We start from the raw sequence: 20,581 nt of genomic DNA, 5'->3' as shown, positions 1-20,581 counted from the left end.
CAATGACTTCCCCTCGTGCCCCAAACATCGACAACAGTCAATACCTCGTCTAGGATCCTACGCAATAGTCGCCAATAAAAGAAGCCCTATCGAGAGCATCCTATGGCTAGAAAAGGGCATCACAACGTCGCGCTGCCCGCGTGCAGGAATTGCCTTTGATTTCTTAAGGCGCCGCTGGCGCCTGGTCTTTCGAGAACACCAGCCCATTAGCAAGGACGACTCTGAAGTAGTGGGGCAGTTTTGAGGGAAAGCCAGAGAGGCAACAAGTGTACTTACGGACGTCGGTGGATGGGTTTTTTGGATGCCATACTTGTAAACTCGGATCAAAGATACCACTATCGGAAGCATCATGCTCATCATCTAAGAAAATCACTACCTCAACAGATGAAAGCCTGCGAGGGAATGATGTGTTCACTCTATCTTCCAACCCCACTTCTACGAAGAGAAAAAGTATCACAAATAGAGAATTATCCTAATATCACATATAGAAGAAGAACCAAGTATATTTTTATACATAACACAACAAAGAAAAAGAAAAGGAATCATTTAGTTGCAAAAGAGTGTATCCCATTCTCAAAGTCAAACCTGCCCCCAAGAAAAAGCTCAGAAGTCTCGCTAAGTAAAAAGAAAAGAATCATGGGTTTGCTTGTTTCAAACCCATTCGAGAACATACATGAACGCCTCACCCAAGTATCCCGTCAGCAAGAGGCCCTGGGCATACTCGATGAGTTCGTGGTTGGGCAGGTCGAGGGCCTGGAACCGCTCCTTCTCGCCGGAGCTGCCTCGCACCCGCACCCGCTTGTCGATAACGGAGCGGAGCATTTCCTTGCCAGGGCTGACAAGAACGTAGCGCGCTTCTTCTTGCGAGTTCTGGTTGGGGTCCGCGTCGGATGCCGGAGGGACGTAGATGATGGATTCTTGGCGCTCGGGCGAGATCCAGTTGACGGCGCCGGTGGATTTGCTGGAGAGGGGAGCCGTGTTACCGGCGTTAGACTTGTGACTGGATGAGGGTGGGAGGGCGTCAAGAATGGTGTAGCGGATGTCGGAATCAAGGGAGAAGAGGATGATGGTGTTGGCCCTGGAGTTGAGTTTCATGCGGAAGGTGGTGAAGTTGCGCGGATCCAGGTAGAAAGTGAAGCTGGCGGTGATGTTGACGGGCTTTGTGCTGTCGAGACTGCGGATCTTCGCGAGAGCTTGGTCGCGCGTCGTGACGGGACACTTGGGCTTGACGGCCAGGGATTTAGATTCACGGAGCGACACGGAGGGGATGCAGAGTGGTAGGTGAGCATCAATGCCAGATTGGTGGCAGGACTCGCTGCAGAAGCGAAAGATTCTGCACGCTAGAGTTGAATGTTAGGTCTGCTGCTGCTTCGATTGCTGATATCAATCATACTTACTTTTGCATAGTACAGTCGTGGGATCGCCGCAGCTCTCACACGCTGCCGGCTCATGGAGACTCCATTCTTTTCGTTCCGCTGCGAGAGTATCGCGTCGTCTATTGAGTTCCGAGATCCTCTTTTCTGCGTAAGTTATGCGCTTCCGAGCGTGGTGGTCTTCGGGTGTTCTGCTAGCCATGTGTACGAGCTGTTTGTACGCGAGAATGGCTTTGTCAACCGAGTCGAGGTGTTCCCAAGAAACGCAAAGCGCGCTCAGAGCATCAAATGTCTCCGGGGCTTCGGGACCTTTGGCAGCGAGAAAGTCTTCGACCAAAGCCTCGAATAAGTTGGCCGCCTCGCGGTTCAGGCCGGCATCCATGTATGACCTCCCTAAACGGTGAACGACTCTCAGTGCGTCCGAATCACGCGAGCGTTGATAATACTCGAGGATCTCCTTGATCTCGGTAGGGAAATCGAAGTTGTCGGAGCTTTGGAGATACCGCACCACGGCCTCCCTGGTGATGGGGCTGACGATCCCAAAGAACGATTTGCAGTGAGGAATGGTTCGCCCGCAGATTGTCCGAGACTCTTTGTTCAGACCGAGCTTCTGATACAAGTGCGATAGTTGGTTCATTGCGTTTAAAGTTGTTGCGTTCTGGAGGCCAAAGACAGTGTCAAGGGCTGGGACCGCCTTCTCGAGTAGAAGAAGCGCAGATTCAAGATCGCCCAAGTGCACTTTCAACGAGGCAAGATCCTGCATACTACTCAATGTGTCCGGGGCGTTGTGCCCGAGTGTCTTCAGCCGACCTGCGAACGATCGCTCGTATAGAGCCGACGCCTCTGTGGCGTATCCGTCTCTCTCGCACAGGGCTCCTAGATCATGCAGAAGCGCGAAGTTCTTGGGATGATCGCGGCCGTACGTACGCTTGTAAAGTCCTAGGGCCTCAAGATAGCATGCCTCGGACTCTGCAGCCATATCCAGACCGTTATAAGCTTGCCCCAAGGCATGCAACATGGTCGCCCGCGATTGTTTATCAATGTCCAGGGACGGCGCGTCTTCGAGAATTTTCAAAGCATCATGGTATTCGACCACTGCTGCTCGTCCGTTCCCTTGCTTTAACGCGCTCTCGGCTCGCATCCTGGTGGTTAGCATGCGGGACCAAGAGTTTGCGGAAGATAGCTCCTCCTTGATATGTAAGAAGACCTGAGCAACCTCGTCGATTTTGATGATACGCTGGCGGCCAGAAGCATCATGGACGACGGCCCCACCGTTGATATATTGAGTATGGATGAAAACATTCTGAGAGTTACGCAGTAAAGCAATGTACTCAGCATCTGCGGCAGATTCATGTTTCGGCTCCGTGGTCTCTTGCGTTCGTGCATCTATCGAGTCTCTTTCGCTTGTGCGCCCTGTCGCTCGGCTTTCGCTCCGAGTGTATTTGGTGACAAAGGAGAAACGTATCGTGTTAGCTCTTCTGATTATTTTCTTGCCACGGCTGCTGGCGGATCGTGCTCTTGACACTCCTATGGGCCGTCAGTACTTCAAATGAATCGTGGGCTTTTGCGTACGAACCCTTTGGCACTTTCCGTCCAAACAATCTCTGCAAAAAGGATTGCCTTCGAGATGATGAATGCTGCGCTTTCTGATCATTCGTATCATCCATTAACCCATCTTCATCATTCGAAGTATGCTGGTCTTCGTCTTCACACATTATCTTCCTTGGTTCATTGAATAAAGTGTCATTCAGTCCTGGATACACGGTTAGAGTCTGCGTTGACACCTAGTTGCATTGTCATGTGGGTCTACCATTTGAATCAAAGCTCATCGTTGACTGATTCAGTTGGGATTCGTTATTATTTTCTATCTGATGGTATATGCCATTCGGCGCGTGAACTGCTTGGTTAGTGGTAGCTTGAACCCATCGTCAAAAGGTTCTTACCTCGTTCTAAATCATATAGCCCGGCAAAGCTGATGGCAATCAGCTCATCTTCATCACTCTGTGACATCTCTAGTTCTAATCAGCAAATGAGGTCTGTAACGACTGGACGAAGAGGAAGGCCAACAGACTTCGGAATGACCATGAATCTCGTAACTTCCTCGCTTTCCTGGTAAAGGACTGCTGATCCATACTCGCTCCAGGGGGGACCGGGAACTTGGCGCCCATTGATGGTCTCTGAGCTATGCTGGGACTTCGACTGTGGCAGGCATTTCCTATCTCTCTCTGTATGTCGCGTGGGCTGATGTCGTCACGGGGATCGTTCAATATAGGTTGATACCTGGCATTGGAGTGAGTATCTGACAAATAAACGCAAGACTAAAAGCATCACTTACGAGACATTGCACTTCTCTCCGCAATGTTTGCAGTTGACATAGAGAGGCGCATCTGCGACAGCATGTCAATTTCCTTTCCAAAAGACGACAGCATGAAGCCATACTAGGTTGACGATCTGGTTTCTCATCCTCCTCCCCAAAGGTGAAGATCTTATCACAATAGTCGCAGAAAAATCGAATCGGGCGACAGTTGACTGGTATTAGACGCTTCTCCATACGATAGCCTTTGGTGATTAATCTGAAATGGAATGCGCGATCAGTATACCGGTATCCAGAAAAGACGGGATGCAGGAAACAATACCGATCTCGAGTCATCACATATACCGCAACTGCAGTCCCGGGGCAGTATCTCGTCAAATAGTGCTGTTTCAGTTCGTTGCTGTATGCCAGTCAGATCCCGTTCATTTACCACTCGAAAAAGGCCGTCAGTCGTACGGTGAGGAGAATATCGCATCACAGTCGGGACATTCAATGTCCGCAGCACCGAATGTGTCTCCATCGTCATCGTGAAAAGGCGGGAACAGATGTAAGACTTTCTTGAAATTCTCCACCCCAGCTTGTACATCATCTGTCGATTCTGCTGAGGTTGAGATTAGGTCAGTTTCGATTACAATCCAGACCGTCCGTCATGCAATGCAAGTATCCGACGAAGATAGCGCACCATTTGTAGATCTACCAGCCAACGATAAGAGGACGTCTGAGCCTCTCAGTATGCGGGTCTTGGTGTGGAATAATCTGCTGGGGGCGCCGTGGGTGGAATTGCCGAGGATAATCTCTTTCTCATATTGCCGCTTCGCATCCGTCGGTGATAGTTGCTGGTCGATGACGTTGCTGGCCGACCATTAGTGAGCGGCAGCAGGGATATAGGGTCTATTGTCTCACCCATGCACCGTGTTTGTGTAAGAAGCATAATCCACAGCCATCTTGAGGGCAAGAGCAGAGGGAGGGGTACAAAGGAGGGAGGGCGTGAGGGTCGACAAAAAAACGAGACACAACGGAGACAGACAGCGTCGAGGAATGACGACTGTTTCGAGTGTCAAGTAGACAAAGTTTGAAAAAGAAAAGCAAGCGTCAAGGCCAGAGTGGGTGAGGCGTCATTTTCAATGAACTGGACGGCCGAAGGTTTTGGCGCGTGCATACATGCTCCATGCATACATATGCAGGTCAAGCTCGGTGGATTCATCCTTTCTTCCCACAGTAAACGGTAGTGCCGCATACTTGGGTGGTTTCAAGGAGGAACTGGGGGGGAGAGGGTCGCCTCTAGCGTGGTCGGAACTCACCATCCCTCGCATGGGTCGTGTGGAAACGAAGTTTCAAGAGGGTTGGATGAAGGTGGATGCGGTGATTGTGGTTTGCTGTTCTGATAGTTCTTGGTAGTGTTGGTGATTGTAGTGGTGGTGGGGGGGAGAGAAAGAAGAGAGAAGGAGGGAAGAGAGGGGGAATTCGGTTTATTGGGTTTGTCGGTCTCCTTCTTGCATCTTGCATCACCATCCAACGTCACTTAATTCACTTGTTGCTTTTTCCATCCTCTCGATTGTATCCTATCTTCATACTGAACGGCAATGTCTGTTGACCTTTCCGAGCTACTCCCCTCGTTTTGCTCCCCTTCCAATAACAGACGAACCCCCTTGCATTGAGCTTCTTCTTCTTCTCCCTCCAGAAGCCGAGAGATACAAGCAGCTCACATCTCAGCAACTTGTCAATCGTTCACCGCATGACTGAACCACTTCCTTGAACGGACTAAATGAGCCCGATAGATCATATTTTGAGAGTTCCGTGACCCATTCATCTGTCATATTCGGTCTTGGGGGAAAGAAATCGAAGTGTTCTTTCCTCGTTCCGCGATCGACGCGTTTGGAGTGCGCGTTGGCCCGAAGGAAGAGTGATATATCACAAATCCGGCAACGCGGGTCCAATTTTGCCAATAATTGACCGGGTTATGGGATAGCTCCGGCAATAGTCGTGTCCTGGCTTGGGAAATCCTCTTTCTTTTTCTTTTTCTTTTTCTTTGGCCTCTTTTCCAGGAGCGTGGCATGAAGATGATTCCGGTGGCTCTCTACCATTCACCTATCGAATCGGCCATGGTCGGACGCGATCCCGAACCCTCAAGATCGCACAGCACATTCCTCCAAACCTTTCTCGGAGCTACCAAATTCTGGACTTTATGAGACAGAATCTGCAGGTACGGTTAGCTAGAGCCCGCGAAGAATGAGCGATGAATGACGCTAGAATTTCTCCACGAATACTCCCTTTTTTCTTTTTCTGTTGAAGGTTTACTAGCGCTTTGAGACAATAGTTTTGGAGTTTGTTTATTGTACTCTAAGTACTTGGAACGGTACCTGACGGGAGCCGACGGGCAGGCAGCTTTAAAGTTTAGCCCTTATCGCGCAATGCCGTCCGGATTGTCCACCACCACCACCACCCAGCAAATGCAATGCATCGCTTAAACTGAGAAGCTGTCATCTATCTAAGATCAACCAGATTCCTGCATATACCACGCAATCACTCCACGCTGCTCTGTAGATCACTCGCAGGCTGTGGGTAAGTGTGCGCAGTACGCACAGCTCCCGAGCTGGTGAGGTCAGGGGGCGTCCAGGGCCATGCGAACACAAGGATCGACTGGCCCTGCCACACAAGGATCTTCCGATCTATATCTGATACTTCTTTACCCGAGGTCATTCCAGGGCAATAGATGACAACCGCCCGCCTGGGGATGGGTAAGTTGAACAGATGACTACCGGTAACTATATAACCCTTCAGTCCCTTCGAAGCTAGATGATCTATTCGGAAACAAGAACATAAATGAGCGATCAGCTACCTAGTCTGGTATCCCTCGACCTCTGTTGCCAGTATCGATACAGCCGCCGTTGCTCGTATTACGTCAACTCGTAGGAGTAGTCAGCTCAGTCCAGATCGGGCTATCTCTAGGGTTATTACCTCCACGCCACTCGAAATAGAAACTCTAGGCCTTGATCGCTAAGCACCTCCTTTGGCTTCCAGTCTCCCATCCAGGTGCGCGCTCCAACCCAAGAAAAAGGATCAGACCCAGTCCGCTCAACCTAATCCCTGTATACGCCACGCCTTCATGGCCGCGGACGAGTACTTGACTAAGAAGGGTTGTTAGTTATTTGACGTGGTGTCGACCGACCCGGCCACCAGGTAGACAAGATCGACGAACCAAGGAACTACGGTTCCTCCGAGGAGAAACGTTTGTGTATAATACGGGGATGTGTACAGAGTATGCGGCCGGAAATTCGCTTACAGTCGTGGACCCGTTCCTAGTGTTCATGCACCTGGAGCTATGGACCCACGGTTTTCAGCCTTTGCGGGGTCCGCGGAAAGGCTTCGTGTAGTGGAGGTATCTAGCCTGGCAGCGAGGTTCGAGGTTTTAGGTGAGTTTAAGCATTATGTTAGTAGGTCAAGCTAATGCTGATAAGTAATTCATGACTAATTGTTCTATCATGATAGTCCTCCGCGGTCTTTCAATACGACTCAATTCATCTCTGCTTGGAGTATGGGTAGCGAAATTCAATAACAGTAGAAGCATTGAGGATACTCATCAAGGGGGAAGCCTTGACAAAATCACTATCCTTGCCTGACTAATTCAACAGAGGCAGAATCTGTGGAAATACGTGTTGTTTCTGGTGGGTTGTGGTTTCTGGGATGGAGATTTCGAAACGATGTAGCAGGCTCATGAGTAGCAATTTGATCGCGGGTATGCGTTGTTCTTTGTACACAGCATCTATATCGGCAGACCTGCATCTTATCTTGTGCTACCACTTATGCTATCCTTGTTCCCCCTCCCTCAGCAAGCCTCATCCCACAGCGCCGCCTAACCTAAGCAATTTCCAAATCAGAAGGCCAAAAGTCGATCGGAAGCATTCACACCTCTTCGGCTGCAGCTCTGAGATATCTCCTTTCACCAATCAGGGAGTGAAGACCAACCTCTGTATTCGAGCAAGTAGTCTTCGCTGTCGCCCTGCGATAGGACTTGAAACCACATATACAGCTTCACGGGTCTGGGAATGCCCTCCCGATCTGGGCATTCCTGCACAATGACTACTTCCAGCTCCCGGCAATGCTGCAATGCATGGGCAGACGAGATCTCTATCTGGCAGTAATTAAGACATTTGTATGGCCGTTGTGGGCCGTAAAGGGAACAGTAAGCTCTCTCGTGAGCAAGGGGGACACCAGGGCAAAAGATGCGAATCATCGGACTCGGAGCGTTCTGGAGGAGCATGGTCCGCCAGTGGTCGCGCCAGTAGCAAGTATAGGGCCAGTTGGGTGGGCCTTCCGAGGTTGGTGGTACGACAATCTCCAATTGGCGCGTTATATATTGCGCGATGTCGAAAGACACGCCCGCCTGGATCATGCGGGACGCAAACAAGAGGGCCCTGCGGATCTCCGGAGAGATTTGGATGAGATCTTTCCATGCGGAGCACACGCGCGTGGACATCAGGATGGTGTACATTTCCGCATCTAAAAGGATCATTTCGAGGATTTCGGGGATGAAGAATATCCTAGATGCGTCTGGCCTTGGGGTTCTTCCCGGATCGAGCGTTTTGTCTGAGTCTAGTCCTGAGTCTGATGTCAATCTATCGGTTGCTGGTGCCATCTCTGAATCCCAGAAAGATTGAGCCGGTCGAAGGGTTCTTGGTCGTATAGCGAGCTTGGAAAACTTGGGAACTATCATACTGATTAACGGGAATCGACAGTCAGAAGTGGTCTGTTGCTGGTCTCTTCGATATTGAACATTGGACTTGGTGCTGCTGGATAATCTAATTCTATGGTTGTGGGTGGTGGCGGCCATCAAAAATGAGTCAATTCTTGCTGCTGGTGTCAACATCACATCATCCTCGTCATCCTGACCTAGCATCGCTGTCGACCTCACAACACCGACTCTCTATAGCGGCATGCCGTCTGCTTACGCGCTGCATTGAAAGCATTCACTCTCGCCCCATCGTCAAACAACCACCGTCAGTATGATCCGTCAGGACCATCTCAGCATCGAAACCTTGCATGGCGACCTGCTCAACTCACACTGTTGATCACAATTGTCACACATGGGAGTGATCCATCCCGGTGTCATGTTCATAACCATGGTTTTCGACTCTGGCTTTTTCGCAGCGGAGGCAGACAGCTAGGTCGGCAGTTATCGCGACGGGCACGGTAGGTGAGGCAGCCGGTTCGACTCTGGCAGTTCGCTGGATGGCACAGGTATTTGCATCCATTTGTGTTGGTTCTGTTTGGATCTAGTGAGTACATTGAATTAAGTGGTCGTCGTCTGGACTCGATAGAGAGTACTAGGTAGTTATGTGTGGTATACTACTTGGCTGGGGCAGCTGGCGCAATACTCTGGCAGTTAATGGACCGACCTGGCTACCTTAGACATTCAAGGTTGCCTACTTGGGCTGTCGAAAGGGGAGTTAACGGTTATGAGTAAGATTGAGCTTTACTCTAAACATCCATCTGTTGTACTCTCTTAGACCCACAGGACTAGTGCTATAATTCTCTGTCAGACAAAGCTCATGAAAGTCGTCACACATCGCAGACCCGCAATAAATGAAACAGTATACAAATATTGTAGAGACGGTGGTATCAAGCCCCACTTCAAGAAGAACACCGAGGCAGGGAAAAGAAACTCCAAAATGCACGGAAGGCTTGTGCTTAGTATGAGCAACCATCCCGAAAAACAATAACTCCAAAATATCCAGGTCACTTCACAGCCCGGTTAAACATGCACTACGATGATTTGGCCCATTTCCACCCCGAAGTCCTGGACTCAGGACTATTGATGACCGACGATAGGAGACTATCACTGGGCGGAGTCCGACGCCCTTGCCCTTCCTGTCGATTCCTGTGCTCCCGCTTGAGCAAGGAGACCGCTGCATTGGCATTGATCCCCTCCCCGCTGTCCGTGATCTTCAAGGCCCATTTGGCGTCTTCCTCCTTGAAACCTAGCTCTCGAACCAGCAGATCCAGGGCTTTGTCTGTTGGGTCTTGGACTTGCGGGTGTCGAATGGCAGGCGCAGTGCTTCGCTGGTTTGAGGCTGGCACGGTGGGGCTGGCCCTTGGAGGAGAGACCAAGCTCTCCATTCGGGCTGGCCCGCCTGACTGACCTTCCAGGCGACTGATGATCATTTCATAATGGGAAATCGGTCGCTCTTCTACGAGCCGGGGTGGCATGGGCAGGTTCATGGATTGCTGTTTCTGAAACTTGAGCTGCACCGAGTAGGCTGCTTGTCTGCGGCGCTGCATGTCCAGCGAAGGGTCACTTGTCACAGGGCGGTCGCTCAAAGAGAACGGACTGGATGCTCTGGATGATGACTCGGAGCGCGTCCCTCCCCGTGGCTTATACGCTTTCGAAACAGCATCCCGCAAGAACGATGACCGGGTGGCAACAGTATCCGAGGACAGCCAGTTCGTCAGCCCCATAGATTGGGCTTTCCGGAAATTAGCCAAGACAGTATTCTCATCCGTTGTGATCGACCCGAGGGTCAATACTGCTGACAAACCGAGCGTAAGGATATAATGGGTCCACTCCTCTGCTCATACACCACATTAGCTCAGGTGAACATATTCGAAATTAGGTTAGCAGTCAGAGCAGGTTGTGCTCTTACCTAGAACTGCCTCCTCCTTTGCAGTGGCATTGTCTTTCACATTGTGTCCGTCAAACACCCCCACCTCTCGTGCCATTCTAGCTTTTCCATGCATGGGCTGAAGCAGTACGCCAAGGCAGGTCCAGATTTCAGTCATGCTGTGTAGCTGCTTCTGCGATAAACCGCCCGTGTTACCATGTCCAAACCCCGTAGGAGGCTCAAATAAGACGCTACCCATGTCGAAATGATCAGTGATAGACTGTGCCACAGAGACACGCTGGTCGGTGACATCTACCCCGCCTTCAAGCCATGCCATTTGTCCGGCGATATCACCCTCTCTGTGCTTGCCGCAGCCAAACAAACGGCAAAACGTCCAGACCCGCCAGAAGGCTTCGTCAACCTCGGTCGCACAGGCATCGTCCAGGCCAGACAGCCCACGAATCGTATCCGGGCGCAAAAATGACGAACATCTGGCTAGGATGATGGACTTCAGCTGGGCGACGGTACAAATATCTTGCGCATAGTGTTTGAGATAGAGCGCCGGAGTATACTCAGGAACAGGAGCATCGGGGTCAACGAGTACCTGCCACTCTGTACCCCAAGGGGGGCTCATCTCGCGCAATTCCCACGCAGGTGGTGACATGGCGAAAACAGCGTTCTTGATTAATTCCAACTCATGATCTTTGAAAGAGCGGTAGAAGCTTTTGCAGATCAAGGAAACATTGAAGAGGTCGTCGAGCGAGTCAACTTGTCGCAAAATCGTTAGGACAATAGCCTCAGGCAATGTGTTGCGCATTCCTTCTACAAGGGTTTGGCTGGTGTGCGTGGTGTCGCTTGAATGCTTTGCTTGCGATACGGTAGGATTGGCGTCGAGCTCATATATGGTGGGAGCCTGCGAAGCATTTTGGCGTCGAAATGTATTTGTAGCCACGCCCCCATACTTGCTGTGAGACACAAAGTATTTCTCTGACGATCCCTCAACGAACACATCATTCAGCTTATTATATCTCGGAACGTGATTGGCATTCTCGTTCATTTTCTTTGCTATGGATTGAGGTAGTGCCGGCTTCGTGAAACCGGGATCGCCAATTTCCTTTGTCTGCAGGGACGACAGTGTTGGAAATGGCTCCTGCTTGCTGTCATTGGATGTTGGGGTGACATTCGAAACTGTGACAGGGGAGCCCGGAAGTTCGGCCACTTCACCTTTGTCCTCATCTCCAGTAAGATAGGATGAGTGCGAAGTGGAGTCTAATGCTGACGCGGTGAAAGGGCTACCGGAAGGTCGAAATTCGGGTCGGTTAGACCAGTGGTTGAGGCCCGGCAGACCAAAAGAGAACGACCTTTTGTTCTTGGAGTCTTTCTTTGTCTGACTCAACCCCTCGCGGGATTGAGCTTTGACGGCCTGCTGCACATCATGAATACTCATAGGAGACATTGGTCTTAGCCTTGTAGCCATCGTTCCCATGCTTTCTCTACGCATCTGCAGATTCCCATCAGGGTAATGTAGATGACTCTGGGAAGTGAATTTTTTTGTTTGCTGTGATTCTGTGAGACGAGTCATATTCTGTCCCACTGGTCCAGCAGATTTAGACAGCGACGGACGATGATAGTTCTCCTGAATATCAGGCAGCGAGGGTGACTTCAGAGACCGATAGTTGCTATGCCCAGTCTCACGGCTTCTGGGCAAATGATGAGATCTGTGGCGGGCCAACAATGGTGGCAGTGGGAATGACGGTTCTTGGGGAAGTGGTTTGTCTCTCAGCTCCTTTGTTGACGAGTGCCTGGATATAGTTCGAGATGGGGAATTCTGTGACTTCCCATCGCCTTCGAAGGATCCCAACAAATCTGATGAGGAATCATGTACTGAATACGGAGAATTTCGCCCGGAAGACAAGCTCAGAGAGCTTTGACTTGTGATCGAAGATCTTAGAGTATATCCTGAAGATCGCTTGTCTGCGGTTTCTGCTGATGATACCGAGGGCGGTCGACCTTTGCTTCCCGGCGAGTCGGATGATTTCAAGCTCGTCGGAGAGTCCGAGGGACCAGTCGGATCAGTCTTCGTTCTCGATGGGATTTGAGCGGTATTGCTTGTAGGTGACGCCAGGGAAAAGTGGGAAGCAAGTTCCGGGAAAAAGCGAGCCCAGCGCGTTCCTGACCACGATGGCGGCTTGCCGGACACGGGCGAACTTGATTCCTCGTCATCGTCTTCATCGTCCTCCGCAATATCTGACCAGGATGCGTCCTCAGGCTTCGATTTGTCTAGACCGTGGAGATCATGAATATTGAACATTTTGACCCCCGCTGGCTGAGAGGCGTGGCTGAGCGTCTCTAGCGTGTTCATCTTGGAAAACCGCCACGGCCTTCGTGTCTTAGGTGTCACAACCACCCGAGCCCCGCTCGAAGTGATACCAGACTCGGGATCTGGATAAGGGAGTAGATAGTTTGGGTATCACGTCGAGCAAATCGAGTGCGTCAATCCACGCTGCACAACCTTAGACGTGCTTTATGCCAGCCGCTCCGCAGGCATGATCAATGCGACCGGCGGAGGGGTTCCCTGTCCGTCGCACTGCACTCGTTCCGAATCAAGTCCTACGGACCGAATTCGAACACAGAAAAGATATTTTTTTCGAATTGGTGTGTTGGAACAGAACCTAGTAGCGAGATTTTTGATCGAGGGAAAAGAATCAGGGATGGGAGGCAGCTTTCGAATTGAGCGCAGTCGGCTTAGGGACGCTATTCTCGCATGCAAGAGTCAGCTTACTATCGCCGACGGATAGTTCGGGGTAAACAATAGATTGTAGTGGGACCGTATAAATAATCATCCAGATTCCATCGCCGAGTGTGCGACAAATAACAGCGAATGAACTGACCTTGCGAGGATTTGGTATCGCTGACAGATATTAAAGCAGATAGACAGTGTAGATGGTTGGACAAGGTTCTCGCGTGAGGGGACTCGACTGATTGCGCTGGGGCGACGGTGGGATAAAAGAAGATCAAGAAAGCAACGCAAGTCTAGTCACCACGTGTAGGAGAGACTACTTATTCCCGCCCTCCTTTACCCAGGAATGTAAGGTAAGGAAGGAAGGATTCTAGCAGAGGTTAGGTGAAGTGCTAACGACATGACGCCAGCGGAAATAATTGATGAGCAGGCAGGCTGATAGGCGGGAGGATACACAACACGAGGGAGGAAAGGCATGGATGGGGGAGGGACGGGATTGTCGAACCGCGGGGGCCAAAAAACAATACAATACCGTACATACATAAGCAGGAACAGTGGTGGGGTGCCCGTGGTAAGTTAGAGCATAGAATATTCATCCGGCTTCTACTCTTGCAAATGAGATCTCTTGAGACTATGTAGATAATGATAGTAAGTACACTTACCTAATTTATATAGAAAAGAGACTGTACATAGCACGAGTGATAGAAAAAATGCAGATGTTGGCTGCGCCAGCTGCTCAGCCATCGGATCTTCAACCATCCCTGGCAAGCCTAGTTTTACCGTACCGTACGGCGGGTATCAAGGATGCAGACTGCACGGATGTCTTTCTCCGCATGTACATGTACATGCACACAGTATGTCGCAGCCACTTTTCTCCTAGCTGGATCAAGAGGCAGTGCCACACACAGTGACTCTTTTCAGTTCCCAGGTGCTCCGTAGTCTATACTGTACACATAACTTGGCTTCTCCTTGTCATCGATCAGATACCAAGAACTTAAAACCTCCCCAAACATGTCTCTACGATTTGTTGCGTCCATTTAACCCGAAGAAAAGTAAGGTGTAGGGATTCAGAGCGTCTCGCTTGAAGTTCTCGGACACCGGCATGTAAAACCTGCATGAAGTCACGGGAAAATTCCAGCCCCCTGTTGAGAAATCAACCGGCTCTGACCCCAAGAGCAATATCTTAAAAAGGATAGAGTATGGCTCTAAGCCTTAACACCTTCTCTCATGCAGGGTCGGATCAGACTGTAAGCACCTACGATGAGTTCATGCATCCCTCTCCAGGGACGGCGATCAAACCGCCACGCCGTTGTTGAACAGTTGAACAGTTGGAAATGAGCCAACGCCGATTCAGAGCAAAGGCTTGCTTGCTTGCTTTACTTGTATTCAGTAAGTATCGACAGCCTCGAAGCCTCGATTATCAGTGCCTGGCAAACATCTCTGCGGGGCTTGCGGGTCACTGTACGGCGTAGCCTGTCTAGAAGGTTCAAAGGATCACTTGACATGGCATGGCATACAGATACTCATCCTCTAGTTGTCTACTGGCATGGAACCTGACAGTTGTTCTCCTATTATAAATAGAGGGTTGCTCCACTCCACCATACCGAATTTGGTTATACTCCAGGGACTCCCGCTCGGAACCAGACATGGACCTCTTCCTGCATGCTGGGAAAAGATGCCTGCTTGGGAAATGACAGCAGCAGGGCTGAATCATGCTTGCTGCCTTGGAGAGGTTACGCGGTGACAATGTACCTGGGAATGTAGGAAGATGGTTTCCCGCCCCCAGATCAAGTATGAAACTCAAAGACATTAGTTTGAGTTAGCTTCTGCTACGGCACCTTTAGATGGCCTTAAGATGGGGGCCGGATATAAGGTGCACTCCAGTGTTGGTGTAATCCTGTGTCAATTCTTCGGCCGAGTCGCCAGAATCAAGGTGAATGCATTGTTGTGCTGTTTCAGAGTAGGGTACCGCAGCTAACAATCCATGGTGCTGCTTATCATCTACTCGAGTATAACCGAAGCCTCCAACCGGAACGCTTGGTGTGACGCCAAGGGATTTCCCCACAAACACAACCAAACAGAAAGGCGTCATTTCTCTAGTCTCACCACACGGGCAATGTTCTTAAGTCTCCAAAACGACCAGCATAATCTGGCAGCACCCAATCAAGCCTCTTCTGTCTCAGACAGACAAAGTCATCACAGCATTGATCAACAACGTCTTTTCCGCCTGGTCTTCGAGAAAAAGACCAATGCTATTACATGGTATGCTTTCCTGGACATTGTTCGCTATGAGTCGTATGGGCTTCCTGTCGACGTTGCATGCTCCAAGCAATGCACTAATAATAACAATATAAGCTAACCAGACATAAGACTAAGATAAACCGCCCAGATAACACCAAACAGACTCCCAACAAGTAGTCGCCTATCAACTGGTACCACCGTGAAATTCAAGACTGACACAAAGGGCCAGAGTTTGAAACCTGCGACCAGGATAGGCCAGAAATCCTAGTCAGAGAGGGGTTAGCAAGCCCATCGCCCGTCGGAGGTTCATTTGCTGTTTTCAATGGGCCAGGGAAAAACCATACATTTTGAATCTGCAGCGTGATCGTCTCCCAGTCCTGACCACGCAGGAGCCCCATCGTGGTGATGAAGGCGACAGTGTTCCAGGCACCGCCCACTACCTGGTCGATGACGATCTTCAACACGGTGTTGGTCACATTCAGTTTGGTCTGCGCCCCTGCAGCACCCTCCGTTTTGGGCTTCGGTGCCTGAACCACCTTCTGGCCGGGGAACTTGGCCTCGAGACCTTCGAGCCAGAGGAAGGTTAGGGGCGAGAGAATGAATGCGGACGTTGTGAACTGGAGAAGTGCTTGACTGTCAAGCTCAAAGGGTCTCTGTAGGGTCGTGTTAGCTATGTTGCAGCTGCAGACTCGGAAAACCCAACTCCTCGCGCCGTAAACAGCTAAGCATTGCGACCGTACGTACTTTATCTTTGTAGGCGCCGATGGCCTGCGCTAAGACGTTGGAACCGGCATTGATCACTGCGGCTTGCAAGGTTGCCTTGGCTATTGGGGGAAGTGCCATGACGATATCGGAGGAAGGCTGAAATGACGTGTAGTTCTAGGCCACGTGGAGTCGCTCAAGCTGGGCCTCTTTTGCGCTTGAACCGATTGGGATAGCTGAAGCTTGGTTTCAGGAGTGCGTATCCACGAGCCACATATATGATCAAACTTCAAGGGATCAAGAGATGCTTTGGTAGGAAGTAGAGACGTGACAACGAAAAAAAGAATCAAATGGACAAGGGGTGGGGTTTTAGTAGTGGGTTAGCGATGACGAGCAGGTTTGGGGATGGCGCTGTGGGGGTGGGAGAAAAAGGAAGGTTTACACGCCGCCGGCGCCAGCGGATCCTTGACCGACTGACTGGCTTTGTTTTCTTGTTGGTGGTTTCGATTCGGGCCCACCACACCTTACCGTAAACCACTAGAGTCAGGGTCTGCTCAGAAGTACCAGTAAGTTACTCTTCTTAGTTAGCGAAACATGGAGGACGTCTTGGCCATTGATACCACCATTCGCACCACATTTCATGGTGCTGCTATGCCTTTGATCATCATGAGACTTAACGTACTAACGACAATGAATCTCTCCAATACAAAATCACCAGGACATATCCGGGCCTCGATCTACACAATCCAGCTCCTTGCAAACTTTGACTGTGTCAGCGATTATCTGCTCAAGCAAGGGCTATGAGCACTTTGGCTTACGTTGTTCCGCCTGCTCAAACCTTGCATTCTTCCTGGGCTTCCTCATGGCGGGGAATAACTCGGCTCCTTGTTGCCTTTCCAACTTCAAATGGGCCCTCAGTGCATCAAGGACAGCTTGTTGCATGCCTATCAGAATGTCGTCAGATATGATTATCGCACATCCTGTCTCAACTAGCTTATCGGTCGACTTACCTACATCCTTTGCAGCTGATTGAGGAGTCACGCATGCAGAGCTAATGGGGACCGAAGTGTCAACTTTTATCGTGATAGGAGTAGTCGAGTTATACCTAGTATCCTCGAGATACGAGCGATATGCTGTTTCCAGCTCAGCGATCATTTTCCGCAGCCGATTAGTCGTCTCTTGCGCTATAGTCTCAGCTTCAGAGATTCTCGTGCTGCTGCTGCTGTTGCTGCTGCTGCTGCTGCTGCTGCTGCTATACAAATCAAGTCGGAAAGAGGTCTTTTGCACAGACACCGGGATGCAGGTTAGCGTGTACCAATACCCCGTTCTCTCAATTGTCTTGACTGCCGTGATCGGGAAGACGTTCAAGCTTGCGGAGCCCTCTTGTGAAACCCCAAGCCTGTTCAACAACCAAGAACTAAACCTTCGCTGGGATCCCGCGCTCCTTATACCCTCGTTGTCGATCAAAGACTCGGAAATCCTCACTAAACAGCACTCTCAGCAAGACAAATGCAACCCTCCAAGAAGATATAACCTACCACTCAACTTCCAATTGACCTGTCCCTCAACCGTCTGCCCACCCTCCCACCTCGACCGCAGCGCAATCTCACGAGACCCCACAAAAGCATCAAGCAACTCTACCTCCGGCAGCGGAACCGTCAGGCTGGCATCCAAGTTTACAAACACGAATCCCGCCCGGCATGTAAAAGTATGCACAGCGAATAGGGCATTCTGTGCGCGATCGAACCCCGCCACCCCGTCAAAGTGCGGCGCCTTGATAAGCTGCCCGAGACTGTTGTAGCTCCAGCCGTGATACCGACAGCCGAGAACGGTGGACGAGCCACGGTCCTTCCGGGTGACTGGGTATGCGCGATGGCGGCACACGTTGTGGAAGGCCCGGAGCGCGCCGTCCTTGCCTAGAATCAGGAAGATGGGGTATCCGGCGACAGTGAAGGTGTGGTAGTCGCCTGGTTTGGAGAATTGGCTGCGGTGCGAGAGGCAGAGCCAGTGCTGAGTTTGAGGTGTTAAGTATCTGGGATAAGGCTTGAAGGTTATGAGGGAGGGGGCATTTACTTTACTGAAAATTGCGCGACGTTCGAGCTCATATGTGCTAGATCCTGTCCACCAATCGGCAGGGTAATCGGGTTCTTTGCTAACTGCGATGGTTTCTTCGTGCTCTAGAGATGGCTCGGGTGAAGGGAGCTTGGTTAACCTAGGAGGATATTTGAAGTATGTTTGGAGAAAGGAACGAGTCCAGGTCTGATATAGCAAGGCTAATCCGACTAGCAGTCCAACTACTAGCGGTGCTGTTGAAGCTGGTGGAGCTACTGAGTACAATGCTTCCATTTTAACAGACAAATATAGTTGAAAAGAAGTCCTAGAGAGATGTCACTCCCAGCCTGGGTGCGAAAGAGTGTTTATATAGATGCTCGATTGTCACCGAGGTCAGAGCGCTGGAATACGTCTCCACCAGCCTGCATGAACCACAAGAGTCGGCCAGTAGGAGACTGTCATGCTGTGATACGATTAGACTTCTTCTTGAATCATACCCCTCATTGACCTGCCGGATTTGGTGAGACTATCCAGGGTCCACGGTGCCAAATGGTCACCCGATATTGACGGTCAAGATTGAGCTGCATTCGATCATTGGACTTGAGATTAACAAGTTCTTATCTTGCTTACAAGCAGCATGGACAATTATGGGACGATCCTTCTTGCTTCTGGCCTCGAACGTTGATGGCAAACCACCCATTTAGCTATCACGGGTGTCCGCACCGTTCCATCCCGGTATCATGCAACAACAGCCATAGTCATCTCAGCTCCTTTCTTATATGCCATTGCCTTCTTACTCCCTACTTGTTCCGCTTGATCAACAGCATACTGCTCGCACACAAGCTCAAACACACGACCCTGATAGACTGGGAAAGATGAGCATCTCAACAATTCACAGACCTAAGGAAGCATACTCACAAGATACCCCATTCTCCTTCTCCGGGTTCAAGATCCCTTCGCTATAAATGCCCCTGACAAGGTTATCCTGGGCCTTCTCACACAGCTCGTAATCCTCCATAGCCACCTGCCGAACAAACTTATAGTACTGCTCGAACTTCTCGCCCGACTCCATGTGGTAGTAGTCGAATTCCATCCTCGTCACATTAGGATCCTCCGTCGGACAGACGCGGAACGACGACATGCCCCCGCCGTACACATTCAAGGTGCAGTTCGGGAAAAAGTAGAGAAACAGACCATCATCCGGCTTGTCGGGGTCGGCGATGTGCTGTGAGAAGTTCCGATGGTTGTGCACCGCGTACGAGGTCGGGGGGTAGTAGACGGAGAAGGACGGGTGCGTGTACTGGCAATGCAGGCACTCTTGGTAGCCATCCACCCTGGTTTGACATCAATCAGCCTAGCTTTGCGACGCCATCTGGTGGTCTTGGACCACTTCATACATAGTCTTCCAGTTGAATCGACCTTCATACTTGATGCTGTGGCGGTACGGAAGCTTGGTGAAGTTCACTTTCTGGAGCAACGGTTCCAGTTCGGGGAAATACTCGTGGAAGTCCGGGGCCTCGTCCCCCAGGGCTGCGAAGACCAGACCTGTGGGAGTAACATGATGTCTTAATGGTCGTTCCTGTAGCCTTCTCAGCGCTATGTCTTTCGATCACTGTACGGTTTTCAAGCCTACCGTCTTCAAGCATCGCACCTGGATCTCCTCTGCACCAGGATAAGGGCCATCTCCGGAGCATCGAAAAGCAACCAGTGGGCGCTGAGCGATCTCATATGCGACTTGTGCGCCCACCTCACAGAATCGAGTGACGGGACCTAAAAGATACCATGACTAGAGGCGTGATTCGGTTAGGGGGGTGTGAACACACTGAAACACAAGGTCTCTTGCCTTCAGAAACACGGCTCTCCGTTCAAGTTGATAGAGCCCTTGACTACGATACCAGGATGCAGGCAAAGTACGATGAAGTTCGGACATTTTCGAGATGATTTTGAGGTCAGTGTCAGGAATGGTGCCAGCTATCTATCCAAGCTTCCGCTGGTCGGTCTGCTTTCCTTTCTTATAGATACGGATGCAATGCGCCTTGAAGTGGTGACCTGCAGCCACAAAAGTTTCCATTGGACAGGCGTATCGTTTCCTGAAGAGGTTATGAGATCCCGTGTTGGCGGTTCTCTACATGTACTGACTGTACTTTTGCACTGCAGCGTTCCATGGAGGCTCGAGTACTACTGGACGTATGACCGATAGATTGGCCATTCACAGATTGCTGATGCCCTCCGTGCAATCATCCAAGCTCGATCGGTGCTGCAAGACCAAGGTAGTGAGTAATTCAGAGTATGTGTCGAGATGCTTCGGGCGTTCTGTGAACGCGGGGCAAGTAGTATATATAGGACTCGCAATTCTGGTTCTTGGCAGAAGACTTCAATGATGGATGGGCATTCCGTATACCTAGACTTTAGATTCTCTCTGGTAAATGACTGATGCCTTGGATGAGCGCAATGTCGATGGGTTTAGTTGCTGCCTGGCTGCGGACCATCATTCCTGCCGGTGGCGATGAAATTTGTCAGAAGGTAAGATAAATTACATCCTCTGCTATGTCTTTCTGAT

General features: G+C 50.5%; 6 protein-coding genes across 6 annotated transcripts; all 6 read right to left on the bottom strand.

The window, feature by feature from the left end:
• Positions 1-629: 629 nt before the first annotated feature.
• On the bottom strand, positions 630-4,631 carry BO95DRAFT_517346 (TPR-like protein; the record flags this gene model as incomplete). The annotated part of the gene is made up of 12 exons (XM_025591893.1): positions 630-1,340; positions 1,398-2,900; positions 2,950-3,126; positions 3,184-3,270; positions 3,317-3,385; positions 3,445-3,653; positions 3,709-3,760; positions 3,813-3,946; positions 4,010-4,087; positions 4,144-4,288; positions 4,370-4,539; positions 4,591-4,631. The coding sequence occupies 12 exons, from the start codon at positions 4,629-4,631 to the stop codon at positions 652-654; spliced, it is 3,354 nt and encodes a 1,117-aa protein (XP_025438719.1). The 3' UTR covers positions 630-651.
• A 2,979-nt stretch (positions 4,632-7,610) lies between these two features.
• Positions 7,611-8,809, bottom strand: BO95DRAFT_504654 (uncharacterized protein; the record flags this gene model as incomplete). Its single annotated transcript, XM_025591129.1, has 2 exons — positions 7,611-8,577; positions 8,749-8,809. The coding sequence occupies 2 exons, from the start codon at positions 8,807-8,809 to the stop codon at positions 7,628-7,630; spliced, it is 1,011 nt and encodes a 336-aa protein (XP_025438718.1). The 3' UTR covers positions 7,611-7,627.
• A 641-nt stretch (positions 8,810-9,450) lies between these two features.
• Positions 9,451-12,648, bottom strand: BO95DRAFT_435116 (F-box protein; the record flags this gene model as incomplete). The annotated part of the gene is made up of 2 exons (XM_025585167.1): positions 9,451-10,253; positions 10,329-12,648. The coding sequence occupies 2 exons, from the start codon at positions 12,646-12,648 to the stop codon at positions 9,451-9,453; spliced, it is 3,123 nt and encodes a 1,040-aa protein (XP_025438717.1).
• A 2,382-nt stretch (positions 12,649-15,030) lies between these two features.
• Positions 15,031-16,355, bottom strand: BO95DRAFT_396794 (Mpv17/PMP22 family protein). The gene is made up of 3 exons (XM_025583759.1): positions 16,012-16,355; positions 15,612-15,920; positions 15,031-15,531 (listed from the first exon to the last, which is right to left on the bottom strand). Exons 1-3 carry the CDS (start codon positions 16,108-16,110, stop codon positions 15,382-15,384), a joined length of 558 nt encoding a protein of 185 aa, XP_025438716.1. The 5' UTR covers positions 16,111-16,355; the 3' UTR covers positions 15,031-15,381.
• A 298-nt stretch (positions 16,356-16,653) lies between these two features.
• BO95DRAFT_421180 (putative iron-sulfur cluster-binding protein) lies at positions 16,654-18,315 on the bottom strand (the record flags this gene model as incomplete). Its single annotated transcript, XM_025584555.1, has 5 exons — positions 16,654-16,730; positions 16,788-16,901; positions 16,980-17,453; positions 17,511-17,979; positions 18,043-18,315. 5 exons carry the CDS (start codon positions 18,313-18,315, stop codon positions 16,681-16,683), a joined length of 1,380 nt encoding a protein of 459 aa, XP_025438715.1. The 3' UTR covers positions 16,654-16,680.
• A 38-nt stretch (positions 18,316-18,353) lies between these two features.
• On the bottom strand, positions 18,354-19,951 carry BO95DRAFT_484929 (aromatic ring-hydroxylating oxygenase subunit alpha; the record flags this gene model as incomplete). Its single annotated transcript, XM_025590374.1, has 5 exons — positions 18,354-18,887; positions 18,940-19,355; positions 19,419-19,600; positions 19,655-19,807; positions 19,853-19,951. The coding sequence occupies 5 exons, from the start codon at positions 19,949-19,951 to the stop codon at positions 18,760-18,762; spliced, it is 978 nt and encodes a 325-aa protein (XP_025438714.1). The 3' UTR covers positions 18,354-18,759.
• Between the last annotated feature and the right edge of the window lie 630 nt (positions 19,952-20,581).

The sequence above is a fragment of the Aspergillus brunneoviolaceus genome, assembly GCF_003184695.1.
Source record: "Aspergillus brunneoviolaceus CBS 621.78 unplaced genomic scaffold BO95scaffold_68, whole genome shotgun sequence".
NCBI classification, from domain to species: domain Eukaryota; kingdom Fungi; phylum Ascomycota; class Eurotiomycetes; order Eurotiales; family Aspergillaceae; genus Aspergillus; species Aspergillus brunneoviolaceus.
This window is presented reverse-complemented; position numbering and strand designations above follow the sequence as displayed.